This window comes from Arvicola amphibius, chromosome 4 (genome assembly GCF_903992535.2).
Source record: "Arvicola amphibius chromosome 4, mArvAmp1.2, whole genome shotgun sequence".
Lineage (NCBI taxonomy): Eukaryota > Metazoa > Chordata > Mammalia > Rodentia > Cricetidae > Arvicola > Arvicola amphibius.
In genome coordinates, this window is record NC_052050.1 from 5,880,255 (window position 1) to 5,900,309 (window position 20,055).

Genomic DNA, 20,055 nt, shown 5'->3' on the forward strand with positions numbered 1-20,055 from the left:
AACAGTGTAGTAATTACCTGCCTCCTTACCAGTACAGTTTGCGCATGGTTGCTAAAGTCAGCCTAGAGCATTGCCTCCAAGCAAAGCTTGTGAGCCAACTTCTTCCTGAGATAGTAGTAACCTGTACATCACCAGAGAAAGTAAGCCGGCTGGCAGACAGTTTGAGGAAGCTTTGTTAAAGAAGTGTTACACTACACCATATTGTTCCTTGTTCCCGTGCCTCATTAACATTTACAGCCCTGAAACCTGGGCTCCCTCTGAACTCTGGCTGGCCCAGACACCTTGTTTCCAGTATATTAAGGTCCAAGGGAGAAGTCAATCTTTATCTAGTGGTTTTCATAGATATACTGGTAAATTGCGGAGAAGCATCTAGACCCATACGAAGGGCCAGGGCATGAGTAAGGAATGAGTTATATTGCACTCGGGTTCCCTTTTCTGGAACACATTTTCTGTTTGGGAAAATACAGGGCCATAGCCTCACATTTAGGCATTTGGTTTTATGACATGACCTCCACGGGCTGGATATAGTGACTTATGCCTGAAGGAGGAAAATGACAAGTCCCAGGCCAGTCTGGGCTACATACTGAGACCCAGTCTCAGAAAACAAGAGCAAAGTGACAGACACATGCCTTGGTCCCGGCACTCGGGAGGCAAAGGAAAGTGGATCTCTGTGCGTTCAAAGTCAGCCTGGTCTACATAAGCTAGTTGCAGGTCAGCCAGAGCTTCTCACTGTCTAACAACCACACCAAAAATAACAAAACAATGGGAATGGGGAGATGGGGGGTGGTGGTAAAAGTGCTTTCTTTGTGAGGCTGGAAACCTGAGTTCGATCCCTGGCACGGTTTGTTAAGGTGGAAGGGAGAACCCACCCCACGAAGCTGCCTTCTGGCTTTCCCGTGGGTCCACACTGGCTCCTCTCACACACGCATCACACACAACCAACCAACAAAATGCCCATCGCCGGGGGTGTAATGCTCTCCGCTGACCTTGTTCTCTGTTCAATATGCTTCAAAATCATTTTCTTTTGTTTGTGATAAACGTTTGTTGTTATTGTTGTTGTTGCTGTTGTTTTGCTTTAATTTATTTAATTTCTTTATGTTGGTGTGAGGGTGTCAGATCCCCTGGGATTGGTGTTACAGAGTGTTGTGAGCTGCCATGTGGCGATAGTTTGATCCCTTACGTGGTGGGAGAAGAAAACAGGTTCCATACTTGCATCAGGGAACAAATACTTAAGTAAAATTTAAAACTCTTTTGAGAGAAGCAGGGTGTGCTTGTTGACGTACACCTTTCGTCCTACCCTGGGACACAGAGGATATGGCTCTCTATGGGTCTGAGGCCAGCTTGGTACAGCAAGTTCCAGTCCAGTTCCACTCTCCATAGTGAGAGCTTCTCTGAAAAGAAATGGGGAGCTGGGGTCCTGGTAACTTGGGCCTTTAATCCCTTGGGCCTTTAATCCCAGCAGAGGCAGGTGAATCTCTGGAATTCACGGTCAGCCTGGCTCGCAGGACAGCCAGGGCAACGCAGAGAAACCCTGTCTCAAAAAAAACTATAAATAGAAAAGGAGGCAGGACAGTGGTGGTGGCACATGCCTTTAATCCCAGCACTCAGGAGGCAGAGGCAGGCGGATCTCTGTGAGTTCGAGGCTGGAGAGATTGCTCAGAGTTTAAGAACACAGGCTGTTCTTCCAAGAGGTCCTGAGTTCAATTTCCAGCAACCACATGGTAGCTCACAAACATCTGTAGTGAAATCTGATGCCCTCTTCTGGTATGTAGGCACACATCAGATAGAGCATTCGTATACATAAAATAAATCTTTTTTTTTAAAAATTTTTTAAAAAAAGAAAGAAAGAAAATGAAAAGAAGAAGCGGGGAGGGGAGTGAAAGTTCCTTTCAAATGCCCTGCAGGGTAGAGAAGGTGGAGGAAATGGAGACTGTTAGTGTCCGAGGATGACACATGCTTTTTTTTTCATTTAGGTCTGTGTAACTTCACAAGGGAAGCCAATTTGTCAGCTTACAGAGCTGACAATCTGGTATTTACTAACAGGCTAAGTCAATTAATTGTTTTGCCACTAGAGCTGTTTGAAGATGAGCTATTCTGAAAGGACAAATACAAATGATGACGAATGGCTTTGTTCTTATGGTTAAAACCAAAGAACTGGCTTGTTGATTGTTCCTTGAAGTCCCCAAGTGTGAAGTCTCTATAGAAACTACGGCTCATAGATCTATTATTATTATTATTATTATTATTATTATTATTATTATTTTATTTTGTTTTTGTTTTTCAAAACAGCGTTTCTCTGTAGCTTTGGCGCTGTCCTGGAACTCTGTACACCAGGCTGGCCTTGAACTCACAGAGATTCACCTGCCTCTGCCTCTGGAGTGCTGGGATTAAAGGCATGCGCCACCACGACCCGGCTTCATTTTTAATAATAAGAGTATAATAACAAGTTCCTGAGGGCTGGAGAGATGGCTCAGCTGTTAAGAGCATTGCCTGCTCTTCTAAAGGTCCTGAGTTCAATTCCCAGCAACCACATGGTGGCTCACAACCATCTGAAATGAGATCTGATGCCCTCTTCTGGCCTGCAGGCAGACACACAGACAGAATATTGTATACATAATAAATAAATAAATATTTTAAAAAAATAAAAAAAAAATAACAAGTTCCTGAATAAGCATTACTATAATTAGGAGATGATGTCCTCTGGATTGCTTAATTTACTGAAGAGGGAATTGAAACCCAGAAAAGTTAAGTAACTTGCAGAAAGTCACTCAGCAAGTTAGTGAAGGAAAAGATAGTGAGAGAGGGCGGAAGCCCAGATAAAGTATTATATTTACTGTGTCTCTGACTGCAGTGCATGGGAATCACACCCGGGGTTTACCTCACCAGGGCAGGCGAGTTCAGTCTATGCCTGATCCCCGGCTCATGTATCTTGTGTTGATTGTGTTGTCCTTTCAATCCCTCCCCATTTCCGGTGCTACTTTTCCTCCCACTTGGCAAGTCTGGAAAAAGAAAAGCCCGTATTAGTTATCCCCTAAGGGGGGCGCTCTACGCTCGTTGTTCTTAGGTGGATGGATTACATCTACATCTTGTCTTTTCCTGGGGCAGGTTTCGGATTTTCTTTAACAATTACCAAAACCCAGAGAAGAATAACCGAGGGTGGTGGCACATGCATGTAATCCTGGCTCTCAGGAAGCAGAGGCAGAGCCGGGCGTTGGTGGCAGACGCCTTTAATCTCAGCACTTGGGAGGCAGAGGCAGAGCCAGGCGGTGGTGGCACATGCTTTTAATCGCAACACTTGGGAGGCAGAGGCAGGTGGATCTCTGAGTTTGAGGATTTCCTGGTCTATAAAGTAAATTCCAGGACAGCCAGAACTGTTACACAGAGAAACCCTGTCTCAAAACAAGAAGAAGAAGGAGAAGAAAAAGGAGAAGAAGAGGAGGGAAGTGGAGGAGGCAGGAGGATTGCCACAATTTGAAGTCTATCCTGTATTACTTAGTAAGACCATCTCTTGCCTGGCAGCTGGTGCATGCTTTTAATCCCAGCACTTGGGAGGCAGAGGCAGGTGGAACTCTGTGAGTTCAAGGCCAACCTGGTTTACAAGAACTAGTTTCAGAACAGGCTCCAAAGCTGCAGAGAAACCTTGTCTTGAAAAACCAAAACAAAAGAAAGAAATTAAAGCTAACCTGGGCTACCTGAGACACTATCCCCACCACCACGAACAAATTAGGTGAATAATAATTAAAGCCAAGTGTGGTGTGTCACACAAGCTCAGCCCTCAGAAGACTGAGGCAGGAGGATAGCAACAAAATCAACATATACTAGACTACATAATGATTTCCAGGGTCGCCTGGGTTACAGAATGAGACCCTGCCTCAAAGGGGATGGAGTGGGCACATGGTCTCATTCACACACCTGAAGTCCCAGAACTCAGGGGTGAAAGTAATGCCTATCTTGGCAACATAAGGGGTTCCAGGCCAATCTCACCTAATTAAGGAAACCCAGTCTCAAAAACGCAAGGGATCAGGATGTAGTTCAGTGGTTGAATGCTTGCCCAGCAAGGGCCAAGCCCTTGGTCCCTAGCATTACAGAATCACAATCTTAAATGTGAAAACTTTGGGAGGAATTCTCATACCAGAGACTGTGTCAAGATGCTTCTTTCTTCCTCTTTTTTTCCTGAACCTGATACACAGGGTTTCTCTATGTATCTCCAGCTGTCCTGGAACTCACTCTGTAGACAAGGCGGGCCTCAAGCTCACAGAGATCCGCCAGATCAGCCTCTGCCTCCCGAGTGCTGGGTTAAAGGTGTGTGCCACCGCTGCCCCATCATCTTTTCAAATCACGCTCCACTAAGACTCGTGGCTACAAGTTGACCTTTGGGCCAGGTGTGGCACTGTGGATGCTACTACAGAACCAATCGTGTCAAAGATTCAGCTATGTCCCACCGTGAAGCATATGAATGCAAAAATTGACAGCGTTCCTGTTGCTAATTCCGGAAGTTAAAAAAAAAGACAAAAAAAAGTGCATTTTCTTTTCTTTTAGGACAGGACCTTGCTATGTAGGCCAAGCTGGCCTTGAACCCAAAGAGATGCGCTGGCCTCTCTCTGCCTGGTATTAAAGGTGTGTGCCTTCACGTGAAGATCCTAAGCATCACAAATGAGTGCTCTGTAAGAGACGTGCTTGCTACCGTGTGTACAGGGATAATAAACATCTTATGTTTAGCATGATTCCTCTTTCTAGAGTCATTGTTATTAAAGATTTTCAGATATTTCTGGTTGTGGTGATAGACGCCTGTAGGCAAGCCTTTGGAAGGCTGAGGCAAAACCAAGAGTATAAGGCCAACCTGGGCTACATACAAAGATTCAGTCCCCAAGCCAAATCAAACAGACAACAATTACATGTGGTGGCACACACCTGCAGTCGCCGTGCTCGAGAAGCCAAGGCAGGAGGATGGAGAGTTACAGGCAGCCTGACTCTGTTTTCTGAGCTTTGACTGGTTATTTAAGCTTCCTTTGGTGTTTTATATATTTGAATATTGCAATATAATGAAGACAGTTCATTTTTTTTCTTTTGGTTTTTTGAGACAGGGTTTCTCTGTAGCATTTGGAGCCTGTCCTAGAACTAACTCTTATAGACCAGGTTGGCCTTGAACTCACAGAGATCTGCCTGCCTCTGCCTCCCGAGTGCTGGGATCAAAGGCATGCACCACCACCACCCAGCATGAAGACAGTTCTTTAAGCAAAAGTGAAGATTGGGATTTTTGTGGATTTTTTTTCTTCTTCCTTCCTTTCTTTCTTTCTTCTTTCTTTCTTTCTTTTTTTTTTCAAGATAGGGTTTCTCTGTGTATTTCTGCTGTCCTGGAACTCACTTTGTAGACCAGGCTGGCTTCGAACCCAGGGATTCACCTGTCTCTGGCTCCTGAGTGCTAGGATTAAAGGCAAATGCCCCACCAGCCATGCCTCCCTCCCCTACCTCCACCTGAGAGAGATGGCTCAGTGTTAAAACCACTTGCTGCTTTTGCAGAGGACCTGGATTCAATACCCATCACCCACATGGTGACTCACAACCATCCATAAATCCAATGCCCTATTCTGACTTCTGTGGGCACCAGCAAGGCATTCACACCCATAAAATAAATCTAGGAAGGTGTGGTGACACACAGCTTTAATCCTAGCACTTGGAAGGCAAAGACAGATGGATTTCTGAGTTTGAGGCCAGCCTGGTCTACAGAGTAAATTCCAGGACAGCCAGGGCTATGCAGAGAAACCCTGTTGTGAAAGAAAAACAAAAATCCACAAATACTAGTGTTTGTACAAACCTATCAGATTTTCATCAGAAGTAGTAATTATCAAGTACAAGGAGTACACAAAGACACCCGGTTCCTTTACCTTTTCCATGTGGACTTTTGCCTCTCCTGGTGTGTATTTATTTCATGCAGTTGAATTAAGTAATTCAAGAAATATAAGCCGGGCGGTGGTGGCGCACGCCTTTAATCCCAGCACTCAGGAGGCAGAGGCAGGCGGATCTCTGTGAGTTCGAGCCCAGCCTGGTCTACAAGAGCTAGTTCCAGGACAGGCTCCAAAGCTACAAACAAACCCTGTCTCGAAAGAAAACTTAAAAAAAAAGGAAAAAAAAGTGCATGCTACCACGCCTGGCAACTTTTTATTTAGCTTTAGCTCTAAGTACATTGAAATAAAATATTTTGTGATGGTCTGAATTAAACATGTAAAAAGCAGGACTTCTGTTGTTTTGAGACAAACTCTCACCGCGTAGCCCTGGCTGGTCCAGTACTGCACTAAACTCTTATAGATTTGCCTGCCTCCACAGTGCTGGGATTAAAAGGAATGATCCACCATGGCCAGCTTCTTTGGCTTTTTTTTTTTTTTTGAAACAGTGTGCTATATATTCTAAACTGGCCTTGAATTATGGAGCTGTGAGTGATTTTAATTTTTAGATCCTGTTTCCATCTCTCCATATTACAGGTGAACACCCTGAGCTGGGTTTATGGAGTGCTGGAGGGAAAAAATTGCCAGAATTTTTAAAGACAATATTTCATTATGTAGGCCTGCCTGGTTTAGAACCCTCTATGTGAATTAGGTTGGCCTCAAACTCACAGCGATCCCCTTATATCTGGGTCTCCTAAATGATGAGATTAATGGCGTGTGTCACAGCGCAACTCTGAAATAATTTTTTGAATTTTGATTATTTGTATCTATGACCCTTCCAAATCAAACAATTGCTCTTGGCTTAAAATATATATGCATGGTACACAAAACACCATACACTGTAATATAATTTACTGGATTTCATTTCTCTGTACACAACGATCAAAATATAGTAAAAAGTAAATAATTCAGGAAACACGCTTTATTCGACATTGGAATTATTATATGTTTTTGCAAAATCTCACTAAAGTGCTCTTTTGATGCAAATAGTCTTAGGCTCTTGCCTAAATCTTTAAGTCTGAGAGACTAGCGCAATTCATTTGCATTGACTTTCTATTGTGGAGCTTTGGAACCAAGAGAAGGATCCAAACATAGCTCCATTTCGTCCAATCAGAGGAGCGGCTTAGTGCTAAACTCTGATTCGTCTATTCCTCTTTGTACCCATCCAATCACGAAGCAGCCTTAACAGCCAATCAGTGGCCTAAACGCCCGCCAATCAGGGAACGGGCCCGAAGTCCGGCCTTTGTGTCGGGAGATGTCAGCGCGTCGGCGAATGCTCCCGCCAATCGAAAAAGTCGTTGGTGTATGCAAATAAGGGTTCTATGACGCAGTGACGCAGCGTGAAGCGTCTATATAAAAATGGAGGCGTCGGGGGGCTTGGAGCGCAAAGCGGTTTGGTCGTTCGTTGGAGGTAGATCTTCTGTTCCGGTCGCCGATCGCGACTCCCGTTTGCGCGCTCACAGCGGCGCGGCGGTCCCAGCACGGGCCTCAGACTCCGGTTTTGGGTGAGTGTTGGCGTCGCCCGGCGGATGTCGGGGCCGCTGTCGTCGGCTGCCGCCGGCGGGGTCGGTGAGGCGGCCCGGGGGAAATCGGCTCGGACGGGGAGGTTGCGTCCCCGCCGCCTCCGTCCCGGCCGCTTCCTCCCCGGCGGTGACTCACAGGTCCCGCCGCGGTATTCCCGGCCGCCCGCGGAGCGGGAAGTGGCTCCTCCCCGCGCTCCCCCTCCCGGGGGAGGCCGCCGCTCGGCGCAGCCTGAGTCATTAGGGGAGGGGGAGGAGGCGGCGGCCGCCATCTGCCGCGGGGAGGGCAGCCGGGCGCCCCGTGTCTGAACGCGGTGTCCCTCGCAGGTGAAAGAAAATGGCCCGAACCAAGCAGACCGCTAGGAAGTCGACCGGGGGGAAGGCGCCCCGCAAGCAGCTGGCCACCAAGGCGGCCCGGAAAAGCGCGCCCTCTACCGGCGGGGTGAAGAAGCCGCACCGCTACAGGTAGGCAGGGCGCGGGGAACAATGCCTTGGCCGCCGGCCCCACTCGGCTCGGGCCCACGAGAGCCAGCGCGCTCCCCCCTCGCCGCGGCCCCTGACGCCCTCCCCCCCCCCCCCCACGCCTGCAGGCCCGGGACCGTGGCTCTGAGAGAGATCCGTCGCTACCAGAAGTCGACTGAGCTGCTCATCCGGAAGCTGCCTTTCCAGAGGCTGGTGAGGGAGATCGCCCAGGACTTCAAGACCGACCTGAGGTTTCAGAGTGCAGCTATCGGTGCCCTGCAGGTGAGAGACAAAGGCTCGGTGGCGCGGGGGCGGCGGCCTGGCTTCTGCGGTAGGGGAGCTAATCCTGTGGCTCTTGTCTTCAACAGGAGGCCAGTGAAGCGTACCTGGTGGGGTTGTTTGAAGATACCAATCTGTGTGCCATCCACGCCAAGAGAGTCACCATCATGCCCAAAGACATCCAGTTGGCTCGCCGGATACGGGGGGAGCGAGCTTAAGTCGAGGCGGTTTTTATGGCATTTTGTAGTAAATTCTGTAAAATACTTTGGTTTAATTTGTGACTTTTTTTGTAAGAAATTGTTTATAATATGTTGCATTTGTACTTAAGTCATTCCATCTTTCACTCAGGATGAATGGGGAGAGTGACTGTTCACAGACCTCAGTGCTGTGGGCGCTGTGGCTCAGGAGTGACAAGTTGCCGATGTGCAGAAGGGATGGGTGATAGTACTTGCTTCTCATGATGCATGTTTCTGTATGTTAATGACTTGTTGGGTAGCTATTAAGGTACTAGAATTGATAAATGTACAGGGTCCTTTTGCAATAAAACTGGTTATGACTTGATCCAAGTGTTTAACCATACATCACTGTGATAGAATGTGGGCTTTTTCAAAGGTTGAAGATACAAGTTTTAACCACAGTGTAACAGTTTTCCTTAAAAAAAAGTAAACCTGGCAGCTATAGAATACACTATGTGCATTTATAATAGCTATTTTATATATTGTAGTGTTCAACATTTTTAAATTAAATGTTTTACATTCACAAGTGGTGGGGAGTCTTGTCATTAAGGTGTGTGTAATTAGTCCAGTTGGTATTTCCTGACTAGACTGCATTTGTTTTTAACAAAGTAGAAAATGCTATGCGTATTAAACCTTGCATAAGTCCTCATTCTACCACATGTTAACTAACCCTCCAGCTGGTAACATACACTAACGGGGATTTTATAAGGGCTCTAGAGTAAAATAACAAGCTATTCACACCAGCATCACCTGTTACTAATCTAGTTAGTGCAGCTTTTCATTGTGTTGTTTGGTCTTCTATCTAGATTGGGTTCTGTTTTGTTTTTAATCTTTAAGGGAAAAGAACAGAATTTTTCCTCGTGGAGTTTAAACATGAGGGTAAGAGTACAGCTTCAGCTTATTGGACCTCTGCCAATAAAGATGGGTTAGGTTACACCTGGTTACTGTCCTGGCAAAATCCCTTTTATAGAGATGGCCTTCAAGTGGTTTTTAAAAGTATCCTATTGAAGTTTTTAGGTCAATTATGTATGTTGACTAAATTTACAAATAAAACTTGTTTATTCAACAAAGTGTCAAACCTAAATTGAATACATAAAGCTTTCAATATAATCTAGATTTTTATTTTTTTATTTTTTTTATTTTTTTTGGTTTTTCGAGACAGGGTTTCTCTGCAGCTTTTTTTAGAGCCTGTCCTGGAACTAGCTCTTGTAGACCAGGCTGGCCTCGAACTCACAGAGATCCGCCTGCCTCTGCCTCCCGAGTGCTGGGATTAAAGGCGTGCGCCACCACCGCCCGGCTATAATCTAGATTTTTAATTTCAGCTTTTTGCTTGGAAAAAGAAGGAAGCATGTAGTCTGGCCATTACTCCATAAAAATGCTGGGGGCCAGAAATAGGACTTGGTGGAGTGTTAGAATGGAAGCTGTCATGGGTCTAATGACAATCCACAATGCTATTGTACTTAAATGGGCTTTATGACAGAAGCACATTTATAGATCCCCATAGTGTGAAGAAGTGAAATCACTCAGGAAAATGGATTTGTTTTGAGGATCCTGGCAGCAGTCCTTAAAATTAATGGTTTGGGATTTTTTTCCCCGCCCAATGGAGGGTTTCTCTAGTCCTGGAATTTAGAACACAGCTCTGCCTGTGCTGAGATTAAAGGTCTGAATGATCCACCATGTAGATTTTTACCATTTTGTACGTGTGTATAATTTGGGTATTGCTTTCACCTATTTAATTGGTGCTTTTGGAGTTTGTGTGGCCCTGACTCCTGGGACTAGCTCTGTAGACCAGTCTGGCTTTAATCTACCTCCCAAATGCAGGGGTTAAAAGCATATGCCATGTCCCCTCTTATTTACTTGCTGAGTTTAGTGCCTATAGTAACCAAGTTTCTGGCTTGCAGCCTGATGTTGGTTGTTGGAAAGCCTGGAGGCTACTATTTTTAAATTGTGCAATTTGGCCTTACACGGGTCCTAAGCATACATTTTTTTGTTCCAGGCAGCTATACCTGTATAGGACACCCTGGGAGTGGGGATCTAATGAAACAGAAAGCTGAAAAGTTTCCCAAACTTCAGGGAAGCTTTTTTTTTTTTTAATATTTTTTATGGTTTAACTTTTATGTGCATTGGTGTGAAGGTGTCAGATCCCCTGTAACTGGATCTTCAGACAGTTGTGAGCTGCCATGTGGGTGCTGGGAATTGAACTCAGGTCCTCTGGAAGAGCAGCCAGTGCTCTTAACCACTGAGCAATCTCTCCAGGACCTCATGGAAGCTTTTGCGTGTATGTGTGTGCTGGGTTTTGAACCCCTGGCCTTGTGCATGCTAGATAAGCCCTCTCCCACTGAGTTAGATCCTCAGCTGTGAGGCTTGCCTTCAGACTCAGCAGGCAGGAGCATTTTCAGTAGAGAGGGGCAGTTTACAGTGTGGTTTGCCCAGTACTGTACCAATTGGTTCCTGTGCCTCTTCACTGTCATCCACATCTGGCAAATCACAGTGAGGTGAGCCTTTGGTGCAGGGACAGACGAACAAAAAAATTACCTGTCTTCAAAGATTCTTGACTCTGGCTTATAGTGATGTTTCATCCTTTAAATTTTACTAGAAATGTGGCCTAGGTGTCTACCAGCAACTGATGAGAGACGGAAAGGAAGTCGGGAGGAAGGAGGCCTGGATGGGTCTGGCATCTGGCCTACCGCTTTTTTTTTTTTCTTGGTTTTTCAAGACGGGTTTCCCTGTGTGTGTAGCACTGTGTCCTGGAGCTCTGTAGAGCAGACTGGCCTCAAATCAGATCCGCCTGGCTGGTGTTCCAGCAGTGCACAAGCTAGGCCTTCCACCCACTCCTGGTCCTCACCCACTCCCACTGGTTTGCAGTGGTCTGGCCTAGGAGTGAGTGAGGTACCAGAGGCAGGATGGGTAAAAGGGTGGGGAGTCAAGAACAAGCCATGCCCATAGCCAGGTGTTTGCTGGGTCTGTGAGCATTGGCAGAAGGAAGAACGTGGCAGGACATAGTGGTTAAATAGACAAGAAACCCTGGTCCTGGGCCCTTCAGTTTTTGTCTCACACTGCAGATCTAGCCTATCACAGAGAAGAGCTGGGTTGGGCGGTTTCAGCCCCTCCTGCAGCTGGAGCCATGAGAACCTTAAGTATCCATTTTGTATACTTTATTCTAACCGCCCCCAAGAAAGGGTTTCTCCGTGAAGCAGTCCTGGCTGTCTTGGCCTCAAACTCACAGAGATTCGCCTGCCTCTACTTCCCAAGTGCTGGGATTACCCTTTTAAAAAAACATTATATATACAGTGTGTACTGCATGCATTCCCGCCAGAAGAGGGCACCAGATCTCATTTCGGATGGTGTAACATGATGTGGTTGCAGGGGAACTGAACTCAAGACACTTACCTCATGAGCCCTTGGTGTGAGAATATTTGTCACCTCACTAAATGAAGCAGTTCCCCCCTCTCTCTTTACCTTCCTTGGACCCACATTGCTTCCCTCCTGCCTCCACTCCACTGGTGCTTAAATCTGCGTTGTGTTCTGTGCTCCTTTAGGGAGGTGCATCCATTCAGGTTGACTCCTGGTCAACATTTTGGCATAAAGGACAATCCTTACAGCTACTGCCCAAGGACAAAGTTAGGAGAAACAGCCAACCCAAGTCCTGAAGCATCCTGTGGAGATGGTGGAGGCTGTTTTGTCCAGTTTTGGTTTGGTTTAGTTTTGGCTTTTCGTGAGTAGCCCTGGCTGTCCTGGAACTCACTCTAGACCAGGCTGGCCTCTGCCCCCTGAGTGCAGGAATTAAAGGCCTGCACTGCCACCACCCAGTGACTGAGGCTGTTTTGAGGGACACTCTGGTTGTTGGTCTGGGGAATGAGGAAGCTGCAGCCTAGGGGAGAGCTGATTGAATGGCTTTGATGGTGGCAGAGGATGGTGCTGTCCCTTCCGGCAAGGTCCTGCTGGCTGACTGGCCCATTGACTCCAGCACCACACCATGCAGTACCATACCTTCATGTAAGGGGCCCAGCCTGACCCATTCTCATCAGAGCACCATGTCACTTACAGCAGTGGCCAGACTTCAAAGTAGCATTTCCACCACCTGCCCGAGAACCACTGCTCACGTCGCCTCCCCACGGAGAAGGCTAGGAGGCTCTGCAGATGCCCACTGCTGGGGAAGCAAGGGGACATGGCTTCAGTGAAGCTGAGAGGCTGGAGAAGCCAGGTCAGAGATGATCTGAAAAGGGGCACAACGCAGGGACGTGAGCCCCATTGTGATCTCTCTAGTGGCCAAGAGCCAGCCTGACTTGCAGAGCTTTGCAGTGTCCTGTGGGCATAGGGGCCTCTTGTTCTCTACTGAGGAGCAACTAAGCTTCATCTTGGCCATGCTGTTGGCAGACCAAAGGCTGCAGTCCTCATGGGGACAGAAGGGTGGCAAAGAGAATAGGCTTGAACTCATGACTCACGTTCAAAGCTCCATTTGTCTGTCCCCATCTGTAAAATAAATTTCTGTCCAATAGACTTGCAAAGATTTAATGAAATGGCCTGTACAAACTCGGGCACAGTGAGTGCAGGGGGCAACTGTGAAAACATTAAGTCTGGGGTGCCGGGCAGTGGTGGCACACGCCTTTAATCCCAGCACTTGGGAGGCAGAGGCAGAAGGATCTCTGTGAGTTTGAGGCCAGCCTGGTCTACAAGAGCTAGTTCCAGGGCAGGCAACAAAGTGACACAGAGAAACCCTGCCTGGAAAACCAAAAATAAAATAAAAGTCTGGGACAATGACCAACTAGAACACAAACTAGCTCTAACTGGAGGCACCATCTTGCTCCCTATCAGTCCTTCAGTATGTGCCAACTTGAATCTGTATCTCCAGTGCTATAGAAGCTTTCATTACATAAATCACATAAAAGCAAAGAAGAATTACCAGGAAATATAGGAACAAGACTCTCCCAGAATGGGTGAGACAGTGGGCTCTCCACAGGACAAACATCATCAGCGACATCCCTTCAGGAGATAAGGACCCAAGTCCTGTATGGGGAGGCCAGGCTGAGGTTGCAAGGAAGAAACCAGAGCTAAGCATTCTTTTTTTTTTTTAAGATTTATATATTTATTTATTAAGCACACAGTGTACTGCTGGCAAGGAAGGCATCAGGTCTCATTACAGTACAGATGGTTGTGAGACACCATGTGATTGCTGGGAATTGAACTCAGGACCTCTGGAAGAGCAGCCAGTGCTCTTACCCTCTGAGCCATTTCTCCAGCCCGCATATAGCACTTCTTGATGAAAAAAGATAGTCTATCAAGAAAGACCCCAGGGCCTGGGAAGATGGTTCCATCTGCAGCACCCACACCAAGTTGCTGACAATGATCTATAACCAGCTGCAGGGGATACAACACCTCCAGCCTCTGTGGGCCCCTGCTCTCACCTGCACATACACAGAAGTAGTTCCCCACACCTATACATGATTTAGAAATAGTAATAAAAGAAAAAGCCCAAGAGATTCAGCTTCGTCTTGGGAGGCAGACAGGTCTTTCACAGGAAAGCGGTGTCTCTGGAGCACCTGTCCTCAGTGGCTGTGCTGCTGGTGCAAGTTTCTTGGCCAGCAGGGCAGAGGCAGAAGCGGTGTCCACATTGAGGTGTTGTTGTCTTTCTCCAGGACTGGGACATCTGGCGAGGAAATGGGAGGGAAAGTCAAAGGTCAAAGCAGACGTCCTGCTGAGGAGAGTTCCTGTAACAGGACAATTTTTTTTTTTCGAGACAGGGTTTCTCTGTGGCTTTGGAGCCTGTCCTGGAACTAGCTCTTGTAGACCAGGCTGGCCTCGAACTCACAGAGATCCGTCTGCCTCTGCCTCCTGAGTGCTGGAATTAAAGGCGCGTGCGCCACCACCGCCAGGCTTAACAGGACAATTTTAAAAAGAGAGCAGGGTCCCTCTGTGTAGATTTGTTAGCCTGGAAACTCACTATGTAGCCCAGACTGACCACAAATTGCCTGGTATTACTGGGATTAAAGGTGTGCTAGAGTCTTGGTTTTTGTTTTGTTTTGTTTTATGAGACAGGGTTTCTCTGTGTAACAGCCCTGGCTGTCCTGGAACTCACTCTGTAGACCAGGCTGGCCTCGAACTTGCAGAGATCTGTCTTCCTCTGCCTCCCAAGTGAGTGCTGAGATTAATTAAAGGCACACGCCACCATCACCTGGTTTTGTTTTGTTTTCTGAGAGAGGGTTTCTCTGCAGCTACGGCTGTCCTGGAACTCCCTCTGTAGACCAGGCTGACCTTGAACTCACAGGATCTGCCTGCTTCTGCCTCCATCAACTCACCAGAGTCTTGATATTTAATATAGAGCTTAGTGATCTTCCTGTCACACCGTGCCCGGTGCCAGTGGTCATAGTTTCATCACAAAGAGGGTAGCAGAATTATGGTGTGGGATCAAAAAGGATCATGATTCTCCCTCCTTCTGGTTCCACTCTAGCCAGCACGTTCAAATGCATTCTGTTGCAGTGATACACTCCATTATGACAAACAATTCGTGGAAGACTTTATTTTGGCTTACAATTCCAGAGAGTGAGATTCTATAATGTCAGGGGAGACATGCACCAGAATACAAAGCTAAGACATCACATCTTTACATGCAAAAGCAAAGTGAAGTCAGGCAGCGGTGGCGCACGCCTTTAATCCCAGCACTCTGGAGGCAGAGGCAGGTGGATCTCTGTGAGTTCAAGGCCAGCCTCATCTACAGAGTGAGTTCCAGGACAGCTGGGGCTATACAAAGAAATCCTGCCTCAAAAAAAGAAAGAAAAAAAAGAAAAAGAAAAAGACAAGGTGAATTGGAAGTGGAATAAGGCTACATATTACATATTATATATATATATAATATATATATTCTTTTTCTTTTTTAATTTTCTTTTTGAAACAGGGTTTCTGTGTAGTCCTGGCCATCCTGGAACTTGCTCTGTAGACCAGGCTAGCCTAGAATGAAGAGATCTGCCTGTCTCTGCCTCCTAGCTCTGGGATTAAAGGCATGTGCCACCATGCCATGCTCAAGGCTATATATTTTCTATTTAATTATTTAGTATACAGTGTTCTGCCTGCATATATGCCTGCGGCCTAGAAAAGACCACCAGATCTCATTATGGATGGTTGTGAGCCACCATGTGGTTGCTGGGAATTGAACTTAGGACCTCTGGGAGAGCAGCCTGTGTTCTTAACCTCTGAGTCATCTCTCCAGGCCCTCAAAGCCCATTCCCAGAGTCTTAATTCCTCCAGCACAGCTCCACCTCCTAACCTCCTAATCTCTCCTTTGGGTGCCATCAACTAGGGACAGGTATTCAGATATGCGTGTATATTAAGGTAATTTTTAAAAATATTTATTTATTTATTATGTATACAAAATTCTGAGTGTATTCCTGTAGGTCAGAAGAGGGAACCAGACCTCATTACAGATGGTTGTGAGCCACCATGTGGTTGCCGGGAATTGAACTCAGGACCCTTGGAAGGGTAGGCAATGCCCTAAACCGCTGAGCCATCTCTCCAGCCCGTATTAAGGTAATTTTTCACTCAAACCTCCAAACAGTATGTGCCTGTAATTCAAGCATTTCAGAAGCCCAGGCAAGAGGATTAAAAAGGGGGAGCGGGGGCTGAAGAGATGGTTCAGAGGTTAAGAGCATTGGCTGTTTTTTCGGAGGTCCTGAGTTCAATTCCCAGCACCCACATGGTAGCTCACAACTCTCTGTAATGAAACCTGGTGTCCTCTTCTGGCCTACAGGCAGCATGCAGAACAGTATATATAATAAGTAAATCTTTTTTGGTTTTTCGAGGCAGGGTTTCTCTGTAGCTTTGGAGCCTGTCCTGGAGCTAGCTCTTGTAGACCAGGCTGGCCTCAAACTCACAGAGATCCGCCTGCCTCTGCCTCCCAAGTGCTAAGGATTAAAGGTGTGTGCCACCGCTGCCTGACTTCACTTTGCTTTTGCATGTAAACATGTGCTGTCTTAGCTTTCTTTTCTGGCTGCATGGCTTTAAATCTTCCAACTTTAAATATTTATTTATTTGTTTGTTTGTTTGTTTTGGTTTTTCGAGACAGGGTTTCTCTGTGGCTTTAGAGCCTGTCCTGGAACTAACTCTTGTAGACCAGGCTGGTCTCGAACTCACAGAGATCCGCCTGCCTCTGCCTCCCAAGTGCTGGGATTAAAGGCGTGCGCCACCATCGCCCGGCAATATTTATTTATTATGTATACAATATTCTATATGTGTGTATGCTTGCAGGCCAGAAGAGGGCACCAGACCCATTACAGATGGTTGTGAGCCACCATGTAGTTGCTGGGAATTGATTGAACTCAGGATGTTTGGTAGAGCAGGCAATGCTCTTAACCTCTGAGCCATCTCTCCAGTCCCCAAACTGTTCTTCCATAGCTCCTGAGTCCAAGTCCTAGCAACCATATGGTGGCTCACAACTGTCTGTAATGAGGTCTGGTGCCCTCTTCTGGCCTGCAGGCATACATGCAGGCAAAACACTGTATACATATTAAACACGATAGGCAAAACACTGTATACATAGTAAATAAATATTAAAAAAACAAAAGAAGTTAAAGTTAGTTGGGCAGTGGTGGTGCACAGCTTGGGAGGCAGAGGCAGGTAGATCTGAGTTGGAAGCCAGTTCCAGGACAGCCAGGGCTACAGAGAGAAACCCTTTCTCTAAAACCCAAAAGCAGCCGGGCTGTGATGTGCACATCTTTAATCTAAGCACTCAGGAGGCAGAGGCAGGTGGATCTCTTTGAGTTCAAGGCCAGCCTGGTCTACTGAGTGAGTTCCAAGACAGTCTCCAAAGCTACACAAAAACCATGAACAAAAACAAAACAAGCAAACAAACAAACAAAAAACTAAGAAAAATAAGAACATATATGCACGGTGTTTAATCCCAGCACTAGGTAGACAGAAGCAGTTTGTGAGTTCAAGGCTAGTCTGGTTTACACAGTGAATTCCAGGTTTACCAGAATGCCATAGATCTTATCTTGAACTGGCCTCTTCGTCACAAAGACCTCACCTGCCTCTGCTTCCTGAGTGCTGGAATTCAAGCTATCTGCCATCACACCTGACATCAAAATTTTTTTTCTTGAAGCAGGTCTCACTATTGTAGCCCTGTTAAATAAGTTAAAAAAAGAAAAGCTAAAGGACAACCTGATTTACACATTGCGATCTTGCTTTAAAAAAAAATAAAAGTAAGCACAGTCTTTATCTCAATTAGAGGAGGCAGATTTGAGGTCATCTGCCTCCCAACCAGACGGTAGGTGCCTGAGGCTTTTTATCTTTCCAGCCAGCTGCGCGACAGAGGAGAGTCCATTAATGCCTGTTTGAATTAATGGAAGTCTGATAGCAAGCGCAAACATTTATTCTGTGCTTCTAAGTATCAGCTGTAGTGTGAGCACTTTAGATGTAAAAGACCCAAGGAGAAAACACCCTCCCTGTTGGGGAAATGAGCAACGGAGGTTCAGAGTGGCTGGATCCTACCCAAGCTCAACTGGACAGATGTGCGGGCTGTTGGATTCCTAGCTCACAGAAAAGGGGGTGCTGCATACAGCTCTGTCACAACAGGATGGTGCCTTGTAGGAAGACATGGCTGTCATTTCAGCCAGCTCCAAAAGCCACTCACGGTTGTCTTGTTGTGGTTTTGGTCATGCTAAAAGATTGCTTTATTGTAGTGTACTCAAAAAGCAGGCTGTCAAAAGAAATTAGCAATTGATTTTTGAAAAGATTTATTATATATACGGTGTTCTGTCTGCACATATTTCTGCATACCAGAAGAGGACACCAGATCTCATTATGGATGGTTGTGAGCCACCATGTGGTTGCTGGGAATTGAACTCAGGACCTCTGGAAGAGCAACCAGTGCTCTTAACCTTTTTTTTTTTTTTTTTTTGGTTTTTCGAGACAGGGTTTCCCTGTAGTTTCTAGAGCCTGTCCTGGAATTAGCTTTTGTAAACCAGGCTGGCCTCGAACTCAGTGCTCTTAACCTTTGAGTCATCTCTCCAGCCCCAGCAATTGATTTTGTTGTTAGTTTTTGAGACAGGGTCTTACAGTGTTTAAGCCAGTCTAGAACTCACTTTGTGGAGGAGGATGACCTCGAACTCCAGACCCTCATGCCTCCACAGAGGTCTGCCTCTCTCTGATTCCTGGGTTCTGGGGATTAAAGACAAGTACCACCATGCCTGGCCAGCCTTGGTCTCTGAGGAGCTAGGGTTGCAGGCACTTATAACTATTGGCAGCCACCGCCCCTCACTTGATATGGGGTCTTGCTGTGTAGCAGTGTGTAGACCAGATTGGTCCTGAATTTGCCACAACCCTGCTTCTGTCTCCTGAGTGCTGGAATTACAAGCCTGTGGCATTACATCCTGCTTTATTAGTATACATGTCTTCTGATAGCACAGCCTATTTGTTTGTTAGTTTTGTAGACAGGATCTTGCTATGTAGACCAGATTGGTTTCAAACTGGAGATCCTTTTGCCTGTGTCTCTCATGTACTAAGATTATACATGTACCACCATGCCTGGCTTGGAAAATATTTTTTGAAAAAAAATATCTTGTGTGTGTCTTTGAATGTGTGTGCTTCCTACCACTGGACCACATTCCCCTCCTTCAAGGTCAAAAAGCCTTAGCCCTGTCTTTTCTTCTAGCTGCTCTCATTTGAAAATATGGTGTTGGGGGTTGACCCCAGCCAGGGTCTTGGGCATGGTAAGTATAGACTTTACCACTGACCTACACACCGAGCCCCTAAACTGTGTTTTGAATGAAATTGTGCAATCTGTGGACAATCTTTTGAGCTGACTCCAAGCTGCATCCCTGCGTTCTCTACAATGCGCTCTGTAATCCCAGACAGGCTGCTTTTCTTATAGTTCAGGTTTTCCTTCTCTTACACGGTTACACAGAAGGTGAGCAGGTGTAGACAGGCATCCAGCAAAGATATGGGCCAGAATAAAGGCTGTAGACAGATGGTCTTGACTCTGAGACCAAGGCTCTCCTGGGAGAAGCACTTGTTGGGAACCAACAAAATCACCTAATATTGCAGTAGCTCTTGGGCCTCTGAGGAGGGCCTGGCCTTGCGTCTGACCCCTGGCATCATCTCCATCGACAGGAGCCAGAAAAAGAGCCTGTAAAAGGTGACTTTCTCTGGTCACTTTCAAGCTTGACGATCAATCCTTGTTTATCCTTAGACTGTGTACCACAGCACTCTGTTAGAGACCCATGATCAGGGACCGACGACTTCGCATAACTTCGCTACGACGACCTCGGAGGCAGATGCTTTGGTGGCGTTCAGGTGTTCCTGTTGCCTGCTCCACTGTCGTGGCTGTGTTGGGGGGAAGATGGTGATGGGGAGCGCATGAAGAGGCTCCAGTCTCAGGGATGGATAGTTCAGATCTCCATGCGTGTTAACTGCCACTCAAGTGGGAGCCCCCAAAGTTCTGAGAGGACAACCCCAGGAAACAGAATTCCACTCGGGTCTCTTCCTCCAGCTGTCAGCTGCCAGAGCCTGCAGGCGCCAGAGAGCTGAGCTTCCAGCAGGCTCTGCAGGTGGGGTGGGCGGGGTCAGACGGTGGGGGCGGGGCATCGCGTCGGCAGGAATGTGAGTCCGCGCCACGTGGCTCCGCCT

The 20,055-nt window shown here is 46.7% G+C and overlaps 1 protein-coding gene across 1 annotated transcript; it reads left to right on the top strand.

Moving 5' to 3' along the window:
• The first annotated feature begins 7,299 nt into the window (after positions 1 to 7,299).
• Positions 7,300 to 8,965, top strand: LOC119812633 (histone H3.3A). The gene is made up of 4 exons (XM_038327425.2): positions 7,300 to 7,447; positions 7,790 to 7,927; positions 8,053 to 8,206; positions 8,293 to 8,965. The coding sequence occupies exons 2-4, from the start codon at positions 7,800 to 7,802 to the stop codon at positions 8,419 to 8,421; spliced, it is 411 nt and encodes a 136-aa protein (XP_038183353.1). The 5' UTR covers positions 7,300 to 7,447; positions 7,790 to 7,799; the 3' UTR covers positions 8,422 to 8,965.
• The last annotated feature ends 11,090 nt before the right edge of the window (positions 8,966 to 20,055 follow it).

Coding starts and splice junctions, on each gene's coding strand:
- LOC119812633 (XM_038327425.2), top strand. CDS start 7,800: ATGGCCCGAACCAAGCAGACCGCTAGGAAGTCGACCGGGGGGAAGGCG. Junction 7,928..8,052: donor AAGAAGCCGCACCGCTACAG/GTAGGCAGGGCG, acceptor CCACGCCTGCAG/GCCCGGGACCGTGGCTCTGA. Junction 8,207..8,292: donor CAGCTATCGGTGCCCTGCAG/GTGAGAGACAAA, acceptor TGTCTTCAACAG/GAGGCCAGTGAAGCGTACCT.